The sequence below is a fragment of the Hippocampus guttulatus genome, chromosome 6, assembly GCF_054856545.1.
Source record: "Hippocampus guttulatus isolate MCC_2025c chromosome 6, RoL_Hgut_1.0, whole genome shotgun sequence".
NCBI classification, from domain to species: domain Eukaryota; kingdom Metazoa; phylum Chordata; class Actinopteri; order Syngnathiformes; family Syngnathidae; genus Hippocampus; species Hippocampus guttulatus.
In genome coordinates, this window is record NC_141266.1 from 14,218,206 (window position 1) to 14,236,639 (window position 18,434).

Genomic DNA, 18,434 nt, shown 5'->3' on the forward strand with positions numbered 1-18,434 from the left:
TGAATGGCGAAAGCCCACGTTGACTTGGCACCCGTGGGAATTTCAAACATCAACAATGTCTTTTGTTAACATGCCACCACGGTGCCACCAAACATAACAATAACTGAACTTTCATCTTTCTTTATGTTTACATACATCCTATCATATTTGTAGAAATTAATGATGTACACTGGGTTGAACATTTGCCCAAAGACACCAACCGTAAAGATTTTCTTCATTTATTCTGTTTTAGTAAGTTCGACCTCAACGCGTTGCCTTGCTCGTCACTCCAGCAGCCGCAGGAAGTCAATGAACACGTTCTGTGGTGGTTACAAACCAAGAACATTACTCCTTTTACTGTCTGAAGTTCTTTTTTTTCAAACATCCTATTTCTTTTCCGATGGTAACATTCTCAACTGCAAAATCAAGACAAAGCATTTGTTATTCTTGATCAAACTTTGATCCAGAAAGTAAACCGCAACCATGTGTCTGATTCCGTTTTTGTATCCACTTGTTGCGAGCCAAAGTTCATCGATCTTGCCCAGTTGACCAATACCGTCTAAAAATGCGGACAGAAAGACACACAAATGATTAGCCGAGGTCTGTAAACACGCTTTCCACAAACCGCGACCATCCCTCTTTAAGACACTGTATCCCACTTTGCCTTGTGGTGCATTATCCACTGAAGACTAATAAACATCTGTTCATCCCCCGTTAGAAAATATGGTACTAATTGTATTTAGTCTCGTTCATAGTTGCTATTGTTCTTGCACGGACTGCTGACCCCGTTTCAATTTCCTGCACAGCAGGAGAAATCATGAGAAAGCAAGCTGCATACACATCTTCCCTGATTTGCCAAAGAAATATCACTTTGTCGACTATAGACTGTATATTAAAATGGACATTGTGGACAAGAGTGTAAACTCAAATAAATACATTATTTAATAGAAATGAACTCAGTCAATCAAGTGTTAAATTTTCTCGCTGTGACATGTGACACCCAGATGCCTGTTTATTGACACATCTGCAGAGAATTGATTAAACTGGCTAAGTAAAAGGCATTTGTTTCAAAAAAACAAAACGTTTTTGCCTTGTATCTGAACTCAATTATATTGATAATTACATAGGTCCTAATGTTAATTTTAGTCTTGCCGACCTTGCAACGAGTAGGGAATTGTGTTTATTTGACCATCTGGTGCCCCCTATTTAACCAGTTCCGGTTCCCCTCATCTCATTCAACTGTGCCTCCAAATAAACCGGTCGAGAAAAAGAAAGCACTGTATGACTTATGCATTACCAGGCTTCTTTTCTGTCAGATGGAGCCAAGGTTGATTATTCATATCCCTTTGGTCTGCTGGAAGGCACCAAACGTTGTGGTGGAAAATATAAGGACCAAAGTAAGGAAGTGGTTTTGGTTGTTGAGGCATAGCTTTTTTTCCCCCTTGTGTGCGGTGTATTTTGTGGAGGAAAAAAAAAAGAACACACCAATGAGGCATAATGGGGGCAAGCACAGTTGGCACTCATTTTGACTTGGAAAAACAAAATCCCCGACCGTTCCACACTCGGGGAGCCCAAGATCTGACTCCCAGTCAGCGCCGCAACAAGACCAACAAACTTTTGAGGGCTCAGCTTTCTGCGGATTCCCACTATTTGTGTCTTTATGACGCCGCCGTAACCGGAATCCACAAGTTCCATCACCATCGTCTCACTCAGGCCCCGAAAGCAAAACGCGCCGTGCTTAACTGTTTTGCACTGCATCGCTATGATAAATACCAGTTGAATTACAGTAGAATGACTGTGGAAACTCCCCTATGTTATTAGCGCGCCGCTGCGCCACACACAAGGACACGCAGACAGTAGCGTGCATACATTGTGCTTTAGCACGACTGGTTATTCCCCCACCTCCCCAAATCCAATATCATGTATAATAAAGCCACATCGTCCAACTGCGTAGATTGTTCTGCTCTGGCATTCTCCTTAAGCCTCCACTGGTTCCTTCTACACACCCAAATTGGTATTTGTGTGGTGTACGCATAATTGCAGGCTTGGTTGGTAAATCAAGAACTTTGGCAAAGCTCCGCACTCAGAAGGCTTCCCTCAAACTATAGCCTTGAGATGACTATTAATATCCCCTACAGACACCAGCAAAACGCTGTGTCTTTTGCTTCTGTGAGAAGACTGCGTACAAAAAAGGTTTGGGGGGGGGGGGGTGGATAAAAATTTCTCAAGCGCATTCAATCTAATTTAAACAAAGTCGTCCGTCTGTCTAGACTTTAGCTCGAGCAGACGCGGTCGTTTTTCGGAGGTTGCTGAAGTGCATTTCATTTGTTGGTCGAGGTGCAAGCGTATGGGGAATCTTTGGTTATTGATGTGTCCGAGATACAATAGTTGTTGATGAGTCCTCCCACGCGCTTCAAAAAGGGCGTTGTTCGAACTCAAGCTGAGCGTGAGCGTGTGTAAATGGACACAATCCCTGACTTGGAGTGTTTCTTACTCCCCCCGTTTCCCATTCTTCCTCCCCCTCACATCTGGACTATTGGCAGGGATCTGTTCCTGTGTGGTTGTGTTTGTATATTAGCGGGGAACTCGGTTTTGGGGTTGGGCAGGTCTTGGTAGCTTACTTTGCAGTTCTGATCATCTCGCCATTTTGAGCAGCATATTGTTTTTTGCCACACCAACTTGTGAAATAATCAAATGTACAATCATCATTCTAAATCTCACCGCTCTAAAGTCAAATGCACCTGAAGTTGTACGGTGTGGAATTCGACTAAATATGAGTCTGAGCATGCATGTTGCTTTTTCATTGGCTTTTGGTGCCTTTTGGCCGCATTTATTTTTTCCAAAAGTGCAAATAAAACAGCAGAATAATGCCCAAGTCCCGGGCCAGCATACCTCGTGAGCGCTCATTTCAGCAAGCATCAAATGACCAACTCCGTGCATGTGTTTTGTTTTTTCTTTGGCTTGTTTTTGAAACACGTACTGTATGATAAATGCTCAGCGCTGTTATGCATGACAAAGATTCAGAATACCACGCAAGTCCAGCATACGTCAGGATGGCGTCAATGACTCTGCGAGTGTGTTATGTATTTTCTTTTGACTGTGCCTGAAATTCATCAAGTCTAGGGACCAGCTGGAATCATTTGTGATGAGAAGAGCGCAACATGAGAAAAGAAGAACACAGGAAGTTCCATTGTCTCGTAGCGGGTCGTCACCTAGTTAAAAGGGGAAGTCAATCCAAAAATGTTCTACACAGCCCCATGAAATCAAACATGACAGTCTGATTAAAATTGCGTTTGTGGACTATGAGTTAAGCATCTCAAATCTACCGTTTTTGTCCATCTCAGGGGCGGCCACAATGCCACTTGTTGTTGATTGAAAATGACATCACAGTTGCTCAGGGCTCAGGTAACGGTCAATCATGCCTCAGGTTCAGAAAACGGGCCGTTTTGGGGTTGACTTCCCCTGTGAGGTGGACTGTTTTAAAATGGTCAGTTTTAATCCCAAATTTTTCCCAGACATTTAAAAGTCAAAATCAGGTGTCATTGGTAGCCCTTTTAAGTAATCAGTCATAAAAAATTTTTTAGAGCCCTGTAAATGAAATCATTGTTGTCCTTCACAAATGTGACCAGTGGGATTAAATGGGTTTTAAAATGTGAGGTTTAACTCTGTATAAAATTGGCACGGTCAACCAATATAGGATTAAAGAATTTGGCTCATCCATATTGCCTAATAGTAAAATGATTGGATATGCCGTTTCAATAGAAACATCTAATGACTTCCATGGCTTCAAAGCCTCTGCTGTTTCTTCACCATCACATCGCTGAAGCACAGTCATGACGGAAACACCGCATTTCACATGTTTTGCAACATTCCTTTAGAGACTTCAAAAAATACAATCTCATGTCAAACCGATGTATGAATGTGCGGCAAGTTGGGCTGCAAAAACCAAGAAGACTAACCCTGCGGGAGGAAGTGTGACCACAGGGTTAAACTGAGATGCTGACTGAAAGGTAGAGAGCTATACTTGAGGTCCCTCAAGCAAGAGATTGATTTTCACTCTCTCCGGGGGCCAACACTCCCACTCCGTTTCATGCATTCCGCTTGCTCGTGTTATATGTGTATATGTTCATCCCATTCAGTAGATGAAGCGCTTATGTTTTAATCTGGCCACATGGTGTTTGAAACGTGTTGCGCTTTTACGACGCCGCGTTGAAACACTCAAATAGAAAGGCTGCGAGACCTTTCAGCTAGTTGTCAGAAAGAATTACCCTATGCTTTGAAAATAAATGAGGTCAAAACTAATCTCTTTCTTTTTACCTCTTTTAATGATTTTTTTTTTCCTCCAAGGGCTGTGTTTTGAAGCCATGCCGATGTACGACATACCAATGTAGTATCTGGGCGGGTGGATTACATGGTTTGCGGATCCCAGTCTGGATACTGCCCATCTGGAGATTCCAACATGCTTCTTTTTGGGCATGGCCTTTGACTGCCAAATGTTTTTGGAATGTATGGTTGTGAGAAAGAAGACAAAAAGCATTCTTAAGTGACCAGAAACATGCTGACCTGTTCTCTTTAAGACCTTTTTTGACTTTGCTCTGTGAAAGCTTTACTGCTGGCTATAATTTTCCTTAGGGCGTCAATTCGATCACTATATTGATCGACCTGTCTGTTTGTCCCTTCGTTGGTTAATTTGTTCATCTCTCTATCCAGCTCTTTCTTGATATTTAAAAATCTATCTATCTATCTCTCACTCCACCGATATCATCCATGCATAACTCCATCCATTCATCATACATCTATCAGTCTGTCAACGTCTGTCTGTCTGGCTATGTATCTGTCAGTCTTTAGACTCGGTCATTCATCTGTCTGGCCATCTGTTGGCTGAATTGTTTGATCATCAATCTACTCTTCCTTTTCCATCATTCTTTGGCTGAACAAGTAATCAAATTCAAATCGACGTAGAAGAATGCAGTTTTCGAATTGCAAAGGGTGCAGTTCGGAGGGGGGAAATGACTTCATTTCAGTCAGTTGGTAAGTTTTATTTTCTCTCTCTCTCTCTCTCTGGGCATATATATATATATATATACACGATTGGCTGGCAACCTGTTCGGGATGTCCCCTGCCTACTGCCCGAAGACTGCTGGGATAGGCTCCGGCACCCCCCGCGACCCTAGTGAGGATAAAGCGGTTCGGAAGATGAATGAATGAATATATATATACTGTATATATATATCCATCCATCCATCCATCCATTTTCCGAACCGCTCGATCCTCACTAGGGTCGCGGGGGGTGCTGGAGCCTATCCCAGCCGTCTTCGGGCAGTAGGCGGGGACACCCTGAATCAGTTGCCAGCCAATCGCAGGGCACACAGAGACGAACAACCGTTCACGCCCACACTCACACCTAGGGACAATTTAGAGCGTCATGCATGTTTTTGGAATGTGGGAGGAAACCGGAGTACCCGGAGAAAACTCACGCAGGCCCAGGGAGAACATGCGGAATTGAACCCGGTACCTCTGCACTGTGAAGCCGACGTGCTAACCACTGGACTACCGGGCCGCCCTGTATATATATATATATATATATATATATATATATATATATATATATATATATATAGTGTCTGAACAAATTCACTACTTAAGAAGTGCAGCATATATGTTTACACACCACTGGTTGATGAAAAATGACACGGAGTGACAAAGCTGCAGATTTTGTTTTTTGCATGACTGCTTTAATCTGAATTATACATCCATCCAATTTCTGATTCGCTTATCCTCACAAGGGAGACAGGGCGTGCGGGTGCCTACCATAACCGTCTTTGGGAAGTAGGCGGGGTACACCCTGAGCTGGTTGCCAGCCAATCACAGGGCACACACCTAAGGACAATTTAGAGTGTTCAGTTATGTATGGTTGTGAGAAAGAAGATAAAAGCGTTCCCAGTTAATGAATGTGGGTGGAAACTGGAGTACCCGGACAAAATTTACGCAGACATGGGCAGAACATGCAAACTCCACACAGGAAGGCCAGGGCCAGAATTGAACCCCTGACCTATGCACTATGAAGCGGACATTCGATTAAAAGACTGCAAGTCGAAGTGTTGAGGAAAAACTCTAACTGAAATATCGGAAAATGTTTTTTCATATTAATTCATAGTTTATTTGCCTTTATTTTAGCATAAGCCTAACTTATAAAACCAGACCATTCATGTATAATAAATTTGACATTGTTTCATGTCAAATGCATAATAGATCACAACATAGAGGGCAAAAAAATTATTTTTCAAAATCATTCAGCCCAACATCCCTTCTTCCATCCATCTTTCTATCTGCTGCTTTCATCTGTTGTCCATCTATCTCCAAAGTACATATCTATCTATTTGTGCCTGGTCAAGAGTGTAAATCAAAACTTTGTAGTGTTCATCTACTCACGTCAAAGCCAGGCAAATGTTTTAAAGACATAATTTTGTCCTTCCACGCCTGTTTTGCTTCGGACCCATCAATGTCCAAAGTGGAGTGGACAGCTGCAAAGATTTTCTTTTTCTCCCAACGAACAGCTTGGTAACCCTAATTATTGACAGATGCTGCTGTGACTTTTTCTTTTCTTTTTTTCCCCCAAAATACACACCAAAAGAGGACATTACAAATATGTTACCTACATGCCCAGATGTCATTTCAAAGTCAGCACACAGCAATTAGAGTTAACCTCAAGTAAACTGAGCTGGGCCCACGATGAGAAAAACATGTTGTGATTGGTGCAAATGAAGAGACAGCAGCTCCTCACCCATCTCAGGTTGTCATCTCAACCTACCACTTTTCTGGATTGTGCTTCTCTTTTCACTTGTGGACGTTTCCCAAAAGACAAATGCTCTTATGTGTATTCCAAAAAAAAAAAAAAAAAAGACATGTTGTGACACGGCATCACTCTGTCCTGACATACTTGGTGTGTGTGTGTGTGTGTGTGTTTTATCTTCCATCAAGTGTGGACAAACTTGTTGATGGTTGATCTCTCCAAGACAGGATCGCGGTGCACAAAAACATGACAAAAGCACGGAGGGGTGTTGGAGTGGGGGTAGGTTCAGGGGCGCTTGTGGTCCCGCCTCAATGACGTCAGACATTTTCATGAGACTGAGTCGAGAGGTTTGCTGCTTGCAAGGAGCAGTCAGCGCTCTGCTTCGGACACATCTACACGACAAGAAGGTATTGTGTGTTTTTGTATTTGATTTAATTTGAAAACAATGTGTATCATTTTAAACGACACCCGACATCTATATTAGGACCTATAGCACACACTCTTTTTGGTTGTTTTTCGAGTAAATAAAAGGCAATTGGAACTAGCAATTGGTCTAATTGCGACGTGTTAATTAAGCAGGAGTTCACGCTCGCTGGTTAAGTGCTTTCATTCGGTGTGGTTTATCTAATGAGCCCAACTTCGTTGTCTGCCGTTATGAATTACAGGTACATGTTTGTTTTCATAGAAAGATATTTTCCCACCACAGAGCAATTATGTTGCGCGTAGAAAGAGGTCATCATGGGAGGGGGTGAGGGTGGGGGTGCATGAAGATACTCTTGAAATAACCGGCAATTTATTGTTGGAGGGTCACAATTAAATGTAAAATAATCATTGTATAAAACTGTACAAACGAATGCAGTGTGAATAAATATTAATAAAGAAAAAAAACTACTGCCGTGTAAAATACTGAATTTGAATTAGATTACTGCAATCAATTTATTGGTATTTTTAAACTGTTTTTTTGCTCTTATAAAATTACAACTGTGTCATTTTTCTGCCCTAATTGATATGTTGGATTTTTTGGGGGTATTTCTGTTGCAGGTCTCAGGACAATGATGGACGTAATGGGTGCGACGCCCTACTACGACATAAACGTTTCTGATGCCAGCATCGCAAATGGCACGTTTTACGACGACGAGTACGACGACAGTGACGACCACGCTGAGCTGAGGCAATCTCTTAACATCATGTCTCTTATCGTCTACTGCCTGGCTTTTGTCCTGGGCGTGTTGGGAAACGGCGTGGTGATCTGGGTCACTGGATTCAAGATGAAGAAAACAGTCAACACCGTTTGGTTCCTCAACTTGGCTGTGGCCGACTTCCTCTTCACAGCATTCCTTCCTTTGAGCGTGACTTACACCGCCATGGATTTCCACTGGCCCTTCGGCAAGTTCATGTGCAAGCTGAACAGCACCATCAGCTTCCTCAACATGTTCGCCAGTGTCTACATCCTGATGGTGATCAGCGTTGACCGATGCGTGTCAGTGGTGTGGCCTGTGTGGGCTCAGAACTATCGCAGCGTGCAGAAGGCATCCTGTGTGAGCCTGGGTGTTTGGGTCCTGGCCCTAATCCTGAGCACTCCTTACTTCATCTTCAGGGACACCGGGCCGTCATACAACAATGACCAAATCATCAACTGCTTCAATAACTTTGCCTTCTCTGATGATTATGTCACGCCACAAGTGACCCAGGTGCGATACTTCCGCCATCAGGCCATGACCATGACTCGCTTCTTTCTGGGATTTGTCATCCCCTTCACCGTCATCGTGTCCTGTTACGCCGTGATAATCCACCGCCTCCGTAGGAACCGGACCCTGGCCAGCCAGTCGAGTCGCCCCTTCAAGATCATCGCTGCCGTCATTGCCACTTTTTTCCTGTGCTGGGCTCCCTATCACATTCTAGCTCTGATCGAGTTGGTCAATCACATGACTGATTATGAGAGTGAAGTATTGGACCACGTCATCACTATCGGGGTCCCAATAGCCACCAGTCTAGCTTATCTCAACAGTTGCCTCAATCCGCTGCTCTATGTCTTCATGGGACAAGATTTCAAAGATAAAGTTCGTAAGTCCATCCTGAAGGTACTGGAGACTGCTTTCCAGGAAGAGATTTCCCGCTCGTACACCTATACAAACTCAATGGTCACCAGTCGAAGCAAAGAGAAGTCCCTTTCTGAAGCTGAGGTATAAAGCTGCCCATGTTAAACACTGTAATAGTACATAGCCATTGTATCGGACAAATAATCACAGTTTTTGCCTCAACTGCTACGAATCCACACTTACAATATTTACAATGTGACTGTTCAAAACATTGTAACCAAGCTGTGATGCATTTGTAGACTGTGGGTATTTTTTTTAATATCATGCTAGCTGTATGGTCACTCCAAAGAGGAAATGGTGCAACTTGAAACCAACTCGGGATGTGTATAAAATTCTGTGAAATGATTGTGAAGGATTTAGTCAGTGTGGAGCAGTTGATTGTTGTTAAATTGTGTTATGAAGCAATCAAGACCAAAAACATTGCACACGACTTGGCTGCACCCCAATGAGATGCCGCTGATTCACTCTCGACTGGCATAAATAAGAAATGCATGAGGTCAGCTATGGAAAGTTGAGATACATCACTGCAGACCTCGGCTGTCCAGCGGCATTTTTACACTCAATATGACACTGACATGGAAACAGGAGTTTAAAACATTCAAAGAGCTGCTCCCATCTCAGACAAATCCAGCGTCGATCCTGAGAATTTAGTCAAGTGCCTGTCCCAAGTCCCATCTACTTAGTAACTGTCCACGAAGTGTTTCTGCAAAGAATGGCCAGTTTTGTTTGTGCACATTTCATTCAAATTTACATCAAGTGAAACTGGACTTTCACACAAAATAAGAATTTGTATTATCGAGATATGCTGCAAAATGGCAAGAATCAAGGCAGACAGGGTAGAACAAATAAGACACGTACAGCTGCTTGAAACATAAACAAACAAAATCGTGGGTCAAGTTGACTGAAACGATAATTATCATTGAAGATATATTTTCCACGTAATATGGGATCATCTATATTACTGCGAAGCAAACTCATTCGAAAAACACGTTAATTCATCTAAGAGACTGTTTTCTTGTTTCAGTATCCTACTCCTGTTTTGGTTAACTGCCGAGTTGAAATGGGCCCGTTACTTACTTCTTTTTTTCCCCTCAATGGGAACACGGAGTTTTCTATTTATTTACCTAAAGTGAATGATGCACCTATTTGAGGTGTCTATTCGTGGCGACGCCATTACTTGAGGAAATGATTCTACGATACAGTAATTGTCATTTCACAAGTCTTCATTCTAGAAGCAGGTTGTTTATTTGAATAGATAAATAATACTCATCAGCACCAATACCAAACTTGCACTTTCAACCATGTATTTTTATTCTTACTCTAGAACTGGAATAAACTGCATGCTTTAGTACGTTATAAATGGCTGTTAAAGGCTCTACTTACTAAATGCAGGCTATACTGTCTCTATCCAAAGTAAATAATCTTTCTCAAAATGTCCTGAGTTATTTCTTTTAACTGATATTTTTTTGTTTGTTTATTTTGCAATAGAAATTACTCCACACATTTCAAATGGACGTACAGTACACGCTTATCGTAGAATAGTCTTACACAATACAGTCATTCGTACTTTTGTCCCCTCTAAGTAGTTACGGACTCCACGTGTCATGGTATGCGTATTGCTATGTAAGCACACGACCTGTCTAAGAAAGCTTAACTGTTATGTAAAAAAAAAATGCAAATGATAAAAAAAAAGTGTGTGTACAATAAAAGTGATCTTGAAGAATTCGTTCATTGAAGCTGCTTTGTAACATCCATTCATGTGTTCTCTCTAGTGACCTCCAGTGGCTCAACAAAGACTCTTTAAATCCATGTAAGTCTACTTTGAATTTTCGATTGTCTCGAAGTTTTATTGTTTAAAAAACATATTGTCAAAGAATTGTATGGATATTTATTTTTTAGATCATTTTTAGATGTCAATAATTCTATTCTGCCATAAATGATATCTAGATGACGTAGCAAAACACAACCGGTTAAAAAAAAGCTGCTTTTCCACATTTCCCTGTACTGTAAGTACAATTTATAAACATGTGGCTCACTCACGAGCACTGTTTAGTACACATTTCTATTGCGGTTGTTTTTTAGGTGCCCTCCTTTGGTTTTGTTTTATATTCAACCAGCAAGGGGTACTGTTTTGCATTTCTCATAATTTCATGAAGCAAACAATTTGAGGCTCAGGGTCTGCAGTACATCGCAAAGTGGAGCGTATTGCTTTTATTCTCCTGCAAGTCAGTGATTTCCATGTTGCATGTGGCACTATGAAAACCTTAATGTTCATTACATTTGAACCTGTTTGTTTTGTAATGTCTTCTTTATACGCGTAAATTTTGTCTCCAGATTATCCATTCTCTGTTATTCCCATCGTTTTTGGATGAGCTGCAGTCAGGAGGTGACTTGTGTTACCTTCCGTTTGCTTACGACCCCATGATGCCTTGTGTTGCATTTATGAAGTCTGCTCACATTCCAACCGGTCAAACGTCTTTACAAAGATGTTCCATTCAAGAAGGTCGTATTTCCACTCTGAACTTGCCAGATTCAAGGCACCCAAAATTGAAGGGCTATCATGTGAATATTTTTATTGAGAACCGGCCACGGTCTCCGTCAGGGTCATGTACTTTGTGGCCTAATTCCAGCCTATTCCAGTCTGGTATTGGCTCTGCTGCTTGGGGGATTTTTAAATGTGTGCTTTGGCTTTTTCTGCTTATGATCTTTGTTGCTGGCTTTATTTTCTTGTGTTACACTGTGACTTGTTTGAGTTGACTGTTATGGTTACCACTCATGAAATGTTCCTATTCTTTCACAGAGACCCAACAAGAATGGCCACATCGGAGCCGTTGGCAAGACCCAGCAATTATCCAGATGCACAGAACCCAACGAAATGGGACATTGCCACAAGTGTGTGCAGGTCAAATTTGCGCTCATCATCAGCTAAAGACAGCTCAATTGTCTGAAAATTTTTGAACTCTATTTATAAGCAGATCAGATAATGGATGGATGGATGGATGGATGCCTCTTCATTCGAAACACAAATGGTGTCAAAATGGCGTCTCTTACACTGAACAAAAAGTAGTTAATATTCAGTTGCATTAGATTAAAATGCGCCTTATTAATTCAAATTCTTTATTTTTGTTGCAAACACAAGAAAATTACATCTGTTTACCATTTTAATTAGGTGCAACTGATGCACTTTTTCCAAATTAAGTAAATCCAATGGATCTTTTTTTTTTTTTAAGTGTTTAGGCCATGTAAAAAGGGGGCTTATGGGTCTCAATGTCCATCAGTAGCCAATCAAGAGTTGTGTGTTTTTGTTCCATTTATTTCAAAGATTTTTCTTTAAATGGGTGTATCAAATGTACTCATTCAGATTTTATTAATGATTTAATGTCTTTGATGCATTACAGAAGTGGATAATTGATTTAATGTAAATTAAATTGCAACACGGTATCTATATCTATATGTAAATAGTCCTAGTTAACACAACCAAAACAAATGGGCATGTTGTGAGTCTAAGGCTTGGGATGGAGTGAGAATCCATCAGCGTTTCAAAATGAAACATCAACAGAAACAAGAATAAACTAATGGGAGCATGTTGGCCAAGCTTTGCGCACATCTCCTCAGTTTGCGTGTTCTCTTTGCTAGTGTGAGTTTCCTAAGCTCTAACTTCCCTTTAGTTTAGGAAACTTTCAAAATGCTTTTTAAGATACTATACACACAGAAAGAATAAGCGTTTTAAAGTGAAGTGCATATGAACTTTGAGTCACCGCAAGTGGGTAGTGTCATCACACCGGTTGCTTTATTAGAACGATTGACTTGGGTAATTTCGCCTTTTGTCCCAGCTTCACACCACTGGAGAGCTTTGAGAAAGGTACGGTAGATATTATATTATTTAAGTTGTTATTTGGCTCGGGTGTATCTCAATAAGTTAGAATATTGTCCAAAAGTTCATTTATTTCAGTAGTTCAATAAAAATTGTTAATTGATATATTTATACATACCTGTATATTACTTGGATTAATTAAACAACAAGCACATCGGTAAATACTTTTCAGAATGACACTCTCAACCTAATTTTTGTATTAAAAATCATTTTGATCAGTTCCCATGGCAAAATCTGATTTACTGAGAGTGTGAATTTTTAATGAATCACCGTCTTTCTTAGCTTTAAGTATAATCATGAAAATTATTATTTTTTAATATATATAGAAATAAATCAGCACATGTTCCACCCTGTATCATACTACCACATATGAGTTTCAATATTTATATGGAACTACTGAAATAAATTACATTTTGCAAGATATTCAGCTTTTTTGGAGATGGACTTTAATTGATGGCATCATTATTTCTAAAGCCGAGAAAACTAAGCGTTTTACAGCTCATAGCTACTGGGTGGCCCAGATCATTTTTTCCCCTACCTACTGAATATTTACTGTAAATAGGATTTAAAAGACACCAACAGAGACTTATAAGACATAATTCAGGCTCTTTAGTTTTAACTATGTTATTATTCTTGTGTGGAAGGTTAGTTTAGAACATTCATTCAGTAATTTCCAGCCACTGAGGAATGTGCCTGCCGTGTTAGGTCATCACGGATGACACAGGAAAATTTTCAATTTCCCTTGGTCCGAAAAATATTCAACATCATTGTACTGTATTTTTCATCAATTCAGGCAAGTATATCAGCTTTGGGTTTTACGAAATGGCTGCAAGTAAATTTGTGAGTAAATTAATATGAGCTCATCATGATTTCAACATTTGAACGTTTTGACATTTCTGCTTTTTATTGAGCTGTAAGATTTTTTTCTAATGTATTTTTTTTGCCTTGCCTCAATAAAGGTTGGGAAACAGACAACAAATGGATTCACTCTTTTCTAAAGTGCCAATAAATGAAGTTATAAGACAAAAAACCTCCATCATCACATCATCGTCATGTTAACATTTTGTCAGACATGAAAAATAATAGGACCTACGATATGACTCTGAGGCACACCTTTATTAATGGACAGGAATGAAGTTTCGCCCACATTCATGCTTGGCGTTAGCTCATATCAATAAAGATTGAGTTCAGGGGTTCGTTGGCTTACAATGGAGTGTTCTTTCTACGGCAATGACAAAACACACTTGTCCACAAGTTCGAACCAGCTATAGTCCATCACTAACCGATGCTAATGCAATAGTAAAGTCATAATTACAGGAAATCTATGAATATACGAAAAAAACACTTCTAAACAATACATGTGAAAACTGTGTATTTTGTGCCGCATGATCACATATTCTTGCACCTCTGCGCAAACTAGTTCATACCATACCATTCGTAACCTCGAAACATATGTTGGTATCATCCGAAACTCAGGACCCCTTGTACGTAGACATGTACACAACTTTCATTGGTTAGCCAAGAGGAATAACGACATAAGGAAGTAACCATTTCATTGTCAACGGAGGAACTTGCAGCATGTTGCATAACTGCTTATTCTGTGAACAGCATCATTATGAACAGCGATGGGGAGTGTTTGGACGAAGAAAAAAATAACATGTTTTTCTTTGCAGGTTTCAGGACGATGGAGGTCATGACATCTGTCTCTCCCATTAATAAAGTCGCGGTGCTTGGAGAAGACCTCAATGAGACAGATGACTTTTTTGGCAATCACACAAGCGATTCAAATGCTCAGTTAAGGGATTCTCTCAACATCATGTCAATTGTCGTTTACTCCCTGGCTTTTGTCCTGGGTGTGCTGGGCAATGGCGTGGTGATATGTGTCACTGGATTCAAGATGAAGAAAACCGTTAGCACAGTATGGTTCCTCAACCTCGCTGTGGCTGACTTTCTCTTCACAGCCTTTCTTCCTTTGAGTGTGACGTACACTGCTTTAGAATTCCACTGGCCCTTTGGGACGTTCATGTGCAAACTAAGTAGTGCGGTTAGCGCTCTCAATATGTTCGCCAGTGTTTACACCCTGATGATGATCAGCATTGACCGATGCATTTCCGTGTTGTTGCCCGTTTGGGCTCAGAATCACCGCAGTGTCCAGCAGGCTTCCCGTGTGAGTCTGTGTGTTTGGGTGCTGGCTCTGATTCTAAGCACTCCATTCTTCATCTTCAGGGATACGAAGCCATCCTTCTTCAACGAAGAGGTCATTAACTGCTTCAACAACTTTGTATTTTCTGACGATTTCACACCAGAGCTAATTCAGCTCCGACTGTTGCGCCATCGGGCCATAACCGTGACTCGCTTCCTCCTGAGTTTTGCTATCCCCTTCACCGTCATTGTCGCCTGTTACGCTGCCATCATCCATCGCCTCAGAAAGAATCCCAACCTGGCCAGCCAATCGAGTCGCACCTTTAAGATCATTGCTGCCGTTATAATTGTTTTTTTCCTCTGCTGGGCTCCCTTTCACGTCATTGTTTTAATGGAGCTAACCAGTCATCAGTATTCAAGTGCATTCATCCAAAATATTGTAACACTCGGGCTGCCAATAGCCACAAGCTTGGCTTTTCTCAACAGTTGTCTAAATCCACTGCTCTATGTGTTCATGGGACAAGATTTCAAGGATAAAGTTTGCAAATCCGTTGTGAAAGTATTGGAGAAGGCTTTCCAGGAAGAGGACACTCAAGCGGACTCAAAGACAGTTGAAACCAGTCAGGGCAATGAAAATAGTCAACTCTGACTTTCTCTAAAACAACATGTTGCCAACAAATACTGAAACATTACAATGGAAATAATTGCAACAAATTTATATATTCCTGTTTTGATTTTGTCGTCTGTATTCTTGGTTTGGGTGTCTTAAGTTTTTAAACATTAACAGGATGTTTGTTAGTGAATATATTGTTCCGGCATGTTGTGTTAAAACCCCACAGCCAATTAAATTGTGTATTTGGCATTTGGCATTCCACCAAAAATACCAAAAGAGGAATGTGATACAAAACCTGTGAGACAGACCTTGCTTTCATGGCAGCACAACAGTGATACACAAGCATCTAAAAATCAAGCATGATGTGACTAATCCTAATTCTGATGAACATGGACAGTCAACTCGGTTAGCGATTTGGCTCGTTATCGACATGGCAATCGGTGGTGATCAATGTAAATTGAAAATAAGTGATAACTTGCTCATTTTTCCACCAGTTATGATGAGTTTTACTTTCTTGTCAATTTCAAAGCATGTGCTAATACAGAACATTTATAAAAAATATTCTTACCTACAAAAGGTTCTTTCTTGCTCCTTTATCATGATTGTGCATAGTTTTTGTTTCCAGTTTAAAACGCACCACACATTTACAGCTAACAATGTTACAGTCAATAAATTGCCTTGATCTTAATTTGTAAAACATGTAAAACCAGCAGAAAGCATATCAGGAATGCTGGTACAAGCTGTAAAATGTGTTCAAAGTTTAATGTGCTTTTATGTTAGATGATGAGAGGCGGCAAATATATGGGGACATGATTACGTTCTTGTAACCACCTCAGTAACTGAGAAGTCATTGTTAAACATACCATCCACAGTCAGTGTTAACATGACTGTGGATGGTATGTGGAACATGACTGTGGAAACATACCATCCACGCGCATGCAGAACTTTGCCCAACACACTCATAATACAAGCAGGAAGAGTTCTCAGTAAAATCAACTTTTTCTGAGCTTAATTTACAAGGTGAGGCATTTTTCTTATCCGTTGCTTTGCTTCTTTGTACTATCTCAAGGCCTATTTCTATACATGTCACAGAGGGCCAACACCATTTTGCAGAATGCAATCGATGGCTCATTCACTCAAATAACATCTATAAATCACATAGACATAAAAGCCTCACAATTCTTTGATTCAAAATTTTATGCTTTATGAAGATTTTTTTATTATGAGTGTGTTGGTATATGTGTGAATTTTATTTTATGAAACTTTGTTTGTGGATGGTATGATTAACAATGACTTCTCGGCCATGTGTTGTATGCTTGCTTCAACGTGAAAGTCACAATTTTGAATAATACTGTACTGACAGAAGGTATCAACTGCTCTTTATCAAAGTACATTGTTTAGAGTTTGCATTCAGATCAAGTGTAATTTTTTTCTTAAAATATGCATTGCTATTTGACATAAATGAATTGTGGCAGAGTATTAAGGGATTTATCAAGGGATATCTTTTATTAGCGATACACAGCCGTCCGGCTTATACATTTCGAGACAAACATACGCAAACAAAAACAGTAATTACTGTGAAAATGTGATTTAATGTTTCCTTTGTTGAGTCCATCTAAATTCAGCCATTTGTGGTATGTTTTATGAAATACTTCATAAAAGGCACGGGAAAAATACATTCAGTATTTCACCCAAAAGACGTAACATCCTGTGGTGTTTAATGAAATTTCCAATGTTGAATAATTTTAAAGAAAGGTTCACAACTCTGAAACAATTTTATATAATTAACTGTAAATGGAAAGTGAATAGGATGGCAGTGTGATCAACTGATAAGCACGTCAGCCTCACTGTGCAGAGTTGCACTCGATTCCAGCTCTGGCCTTCATGTGTGGAGTTTACATGTACTATACTCCCCGTGCCTGCGTGGGTTTGCTCCAGGTATTCCGGTTTCCTCCCACATTCCTAATACATGCATGGCAGGTTATTGGAATACGGTACTCTAAATCAGGGGTGTCAAACTCATTTCACATGGTGGGCCACATACGGCCTTGGTAGATGTCAAGTGGGCCGGACCATTAAAATGATACCATACTTATAACCTATAAATAACCAAAACAATATGTCTTTCCTTTGTAGGGTATAAAGAAGCACAAGAACATTAGGAAAATGTTGAAATTTAATGAACATATCTTTTACAAAACATTTCAAGCACCTTACATTTCCTTCGACAATTTACTTTTATCATTCACATATATGCATTGCAACTGATCCCACTGATTGTACAAACTTTAACAAGTAATTGGTATTGAAAAATATAGTAATGCACTTTAAGATTAAACGAGATTTATAAAGAAAGGAAGTTTTAAACCATTTACATGTGCATATAAAATCTAGATGTAATCTCTGCCTACGCCTTACAAACTAAGGAGAGTGCTATTAAATGTGTAAATGTGAGAGTGCTTTTGATAGCGTCTGCTGTCATGGGTCTGTCTCAGTGACGGACTGAGGCTGCTGTTGTCTTCTTCTCTGATCAAAACAGTGTCACCTAGCGGATACTCAATTAATTGCACCTTATTAAAAATATTAATTCTGTCTTTTATGCATTTTTTTTCACTTTTAAATTATCCTGCGGGCCTGATTGAACCTCCTTGCGGAACCAGCCGTATGTGTGACACCCCTGGTTTACATAATCATCTCGCGGGCCGGATTAAACTCTTTTGCGGGCCGCATCCGGCCTGTGGGCCGTACGTTTGACACCACTGCTCTAAATTGTCCCTAGGTGTGAGCGTGAGCGGTTGTTTGTCTATGTGTGCCCTGCGATTGGCTGACAACCAGTTCAGGGTGTACCCTGCCTACTGCCCCGAAGACAGCTGTGATATGCTCCATCACGCCCATGACCCTTGAGTATAGGCGGATTAGAAAATTGATGGATGG

At 40.4% G+C, this 18,434-nt stretch overlaps 2 protein-coding genes across 4 annotated transcripts; both read left to right on the forward strand.

The window, feature by feature from the left end:
• Positions 1-7,123: 7,123 nt before the first annotated feature.
• On the forward strand, positions 7,124-11,718 carry fpr1 (formyl peptide receptor 1). Of its 2 annotated transcripts, XM_086114264.1 has the most exons (4): positions 7,124-7,179; positions 7,814-8,955; positions 10,644-10,681; positions 11,672-11,718. In XM_086114264.1, exons 2-3 carry the CDS (start codon positions 7,825-7,827, stop codon positions 10,644-10,646), a joined length of 1,134 nt encoding a protein of 377 aa, XP_085970390.1. In that variant the 5' UTR covers positions 7,124-7,179; positions 7,814-7,824; the 3' UTR covers positions 10,647-10,681; positions 11,672-11,718. The 2 variants fall into 2 exon arrangements, with proteins under 2 accessions (XP_085970390.1, XP_085970388.1); XM_086114262.1 differs by lacking the exons at positions 10,644-10,681; positions 11,672-11,718 and having other exon boundaries at positions 7,814-10,586.
• LOC147203637 (chemerin-like receptor 1) lies at positions 8,903-16,979 on the forward strand. Of its 2 annotated transcripts, XM_086114256.1 has the most exons (4): positions 8,903-8,955; positions 10,644-10,681; positions 11,672-11,763; positions 14,419-16,979. In XM_086114256.1, the coding sequence occupies exons 3-4, from the start codon at positions 11,685-11,687 to the stop codon at positions 15,534-15,536; spliced, it is 1,197 nt and encodes a 398-aa protein (XP_085970382.1). In that variant the 5' UTR covers positions 8,903-8,955; positions 10,644-10,681; positions 11,672-11,684; the 3' UTR covers positions 15,537-16,979. The 2 variants fall into 2 exon arrangements, with proteins under 2 accessions (XP_085970382.1, XP_085970383.1); XM_086114257.1 differs by lacking the exons at positions 8,903-8,955; positions 10,644-10,681; positions 11,672-11,763 and adding an exon at positions 12,666-12,733.
• Positions 16,980-18,434: the final 1,455 nt, after the last annotated feature.

Bases quoted from the DNA above. Each gene is read 5' to 3' on its own strand.
- fpr1 (XM_086114262.1), top strand. From the start codon at position 7,825: ATGATGGACGTAATGGGTGCGACGCCCTACTACGACATAAACGTTTCT.
- LOC147203637 (XM_086114256.1), top strand. From the start codon at position 11,685: ATGGCCACATCGGAGCCGTTGGCAAGACCCAGCAATTATCCAGATGCA. The intron at 11,764-14,418 runs GTGTGTGCAGGT...TTTTCTTTGCAG, and splicing joins GAAATGGGACATTGCCACAA to GTTTCAGGACGATGGAGGTC.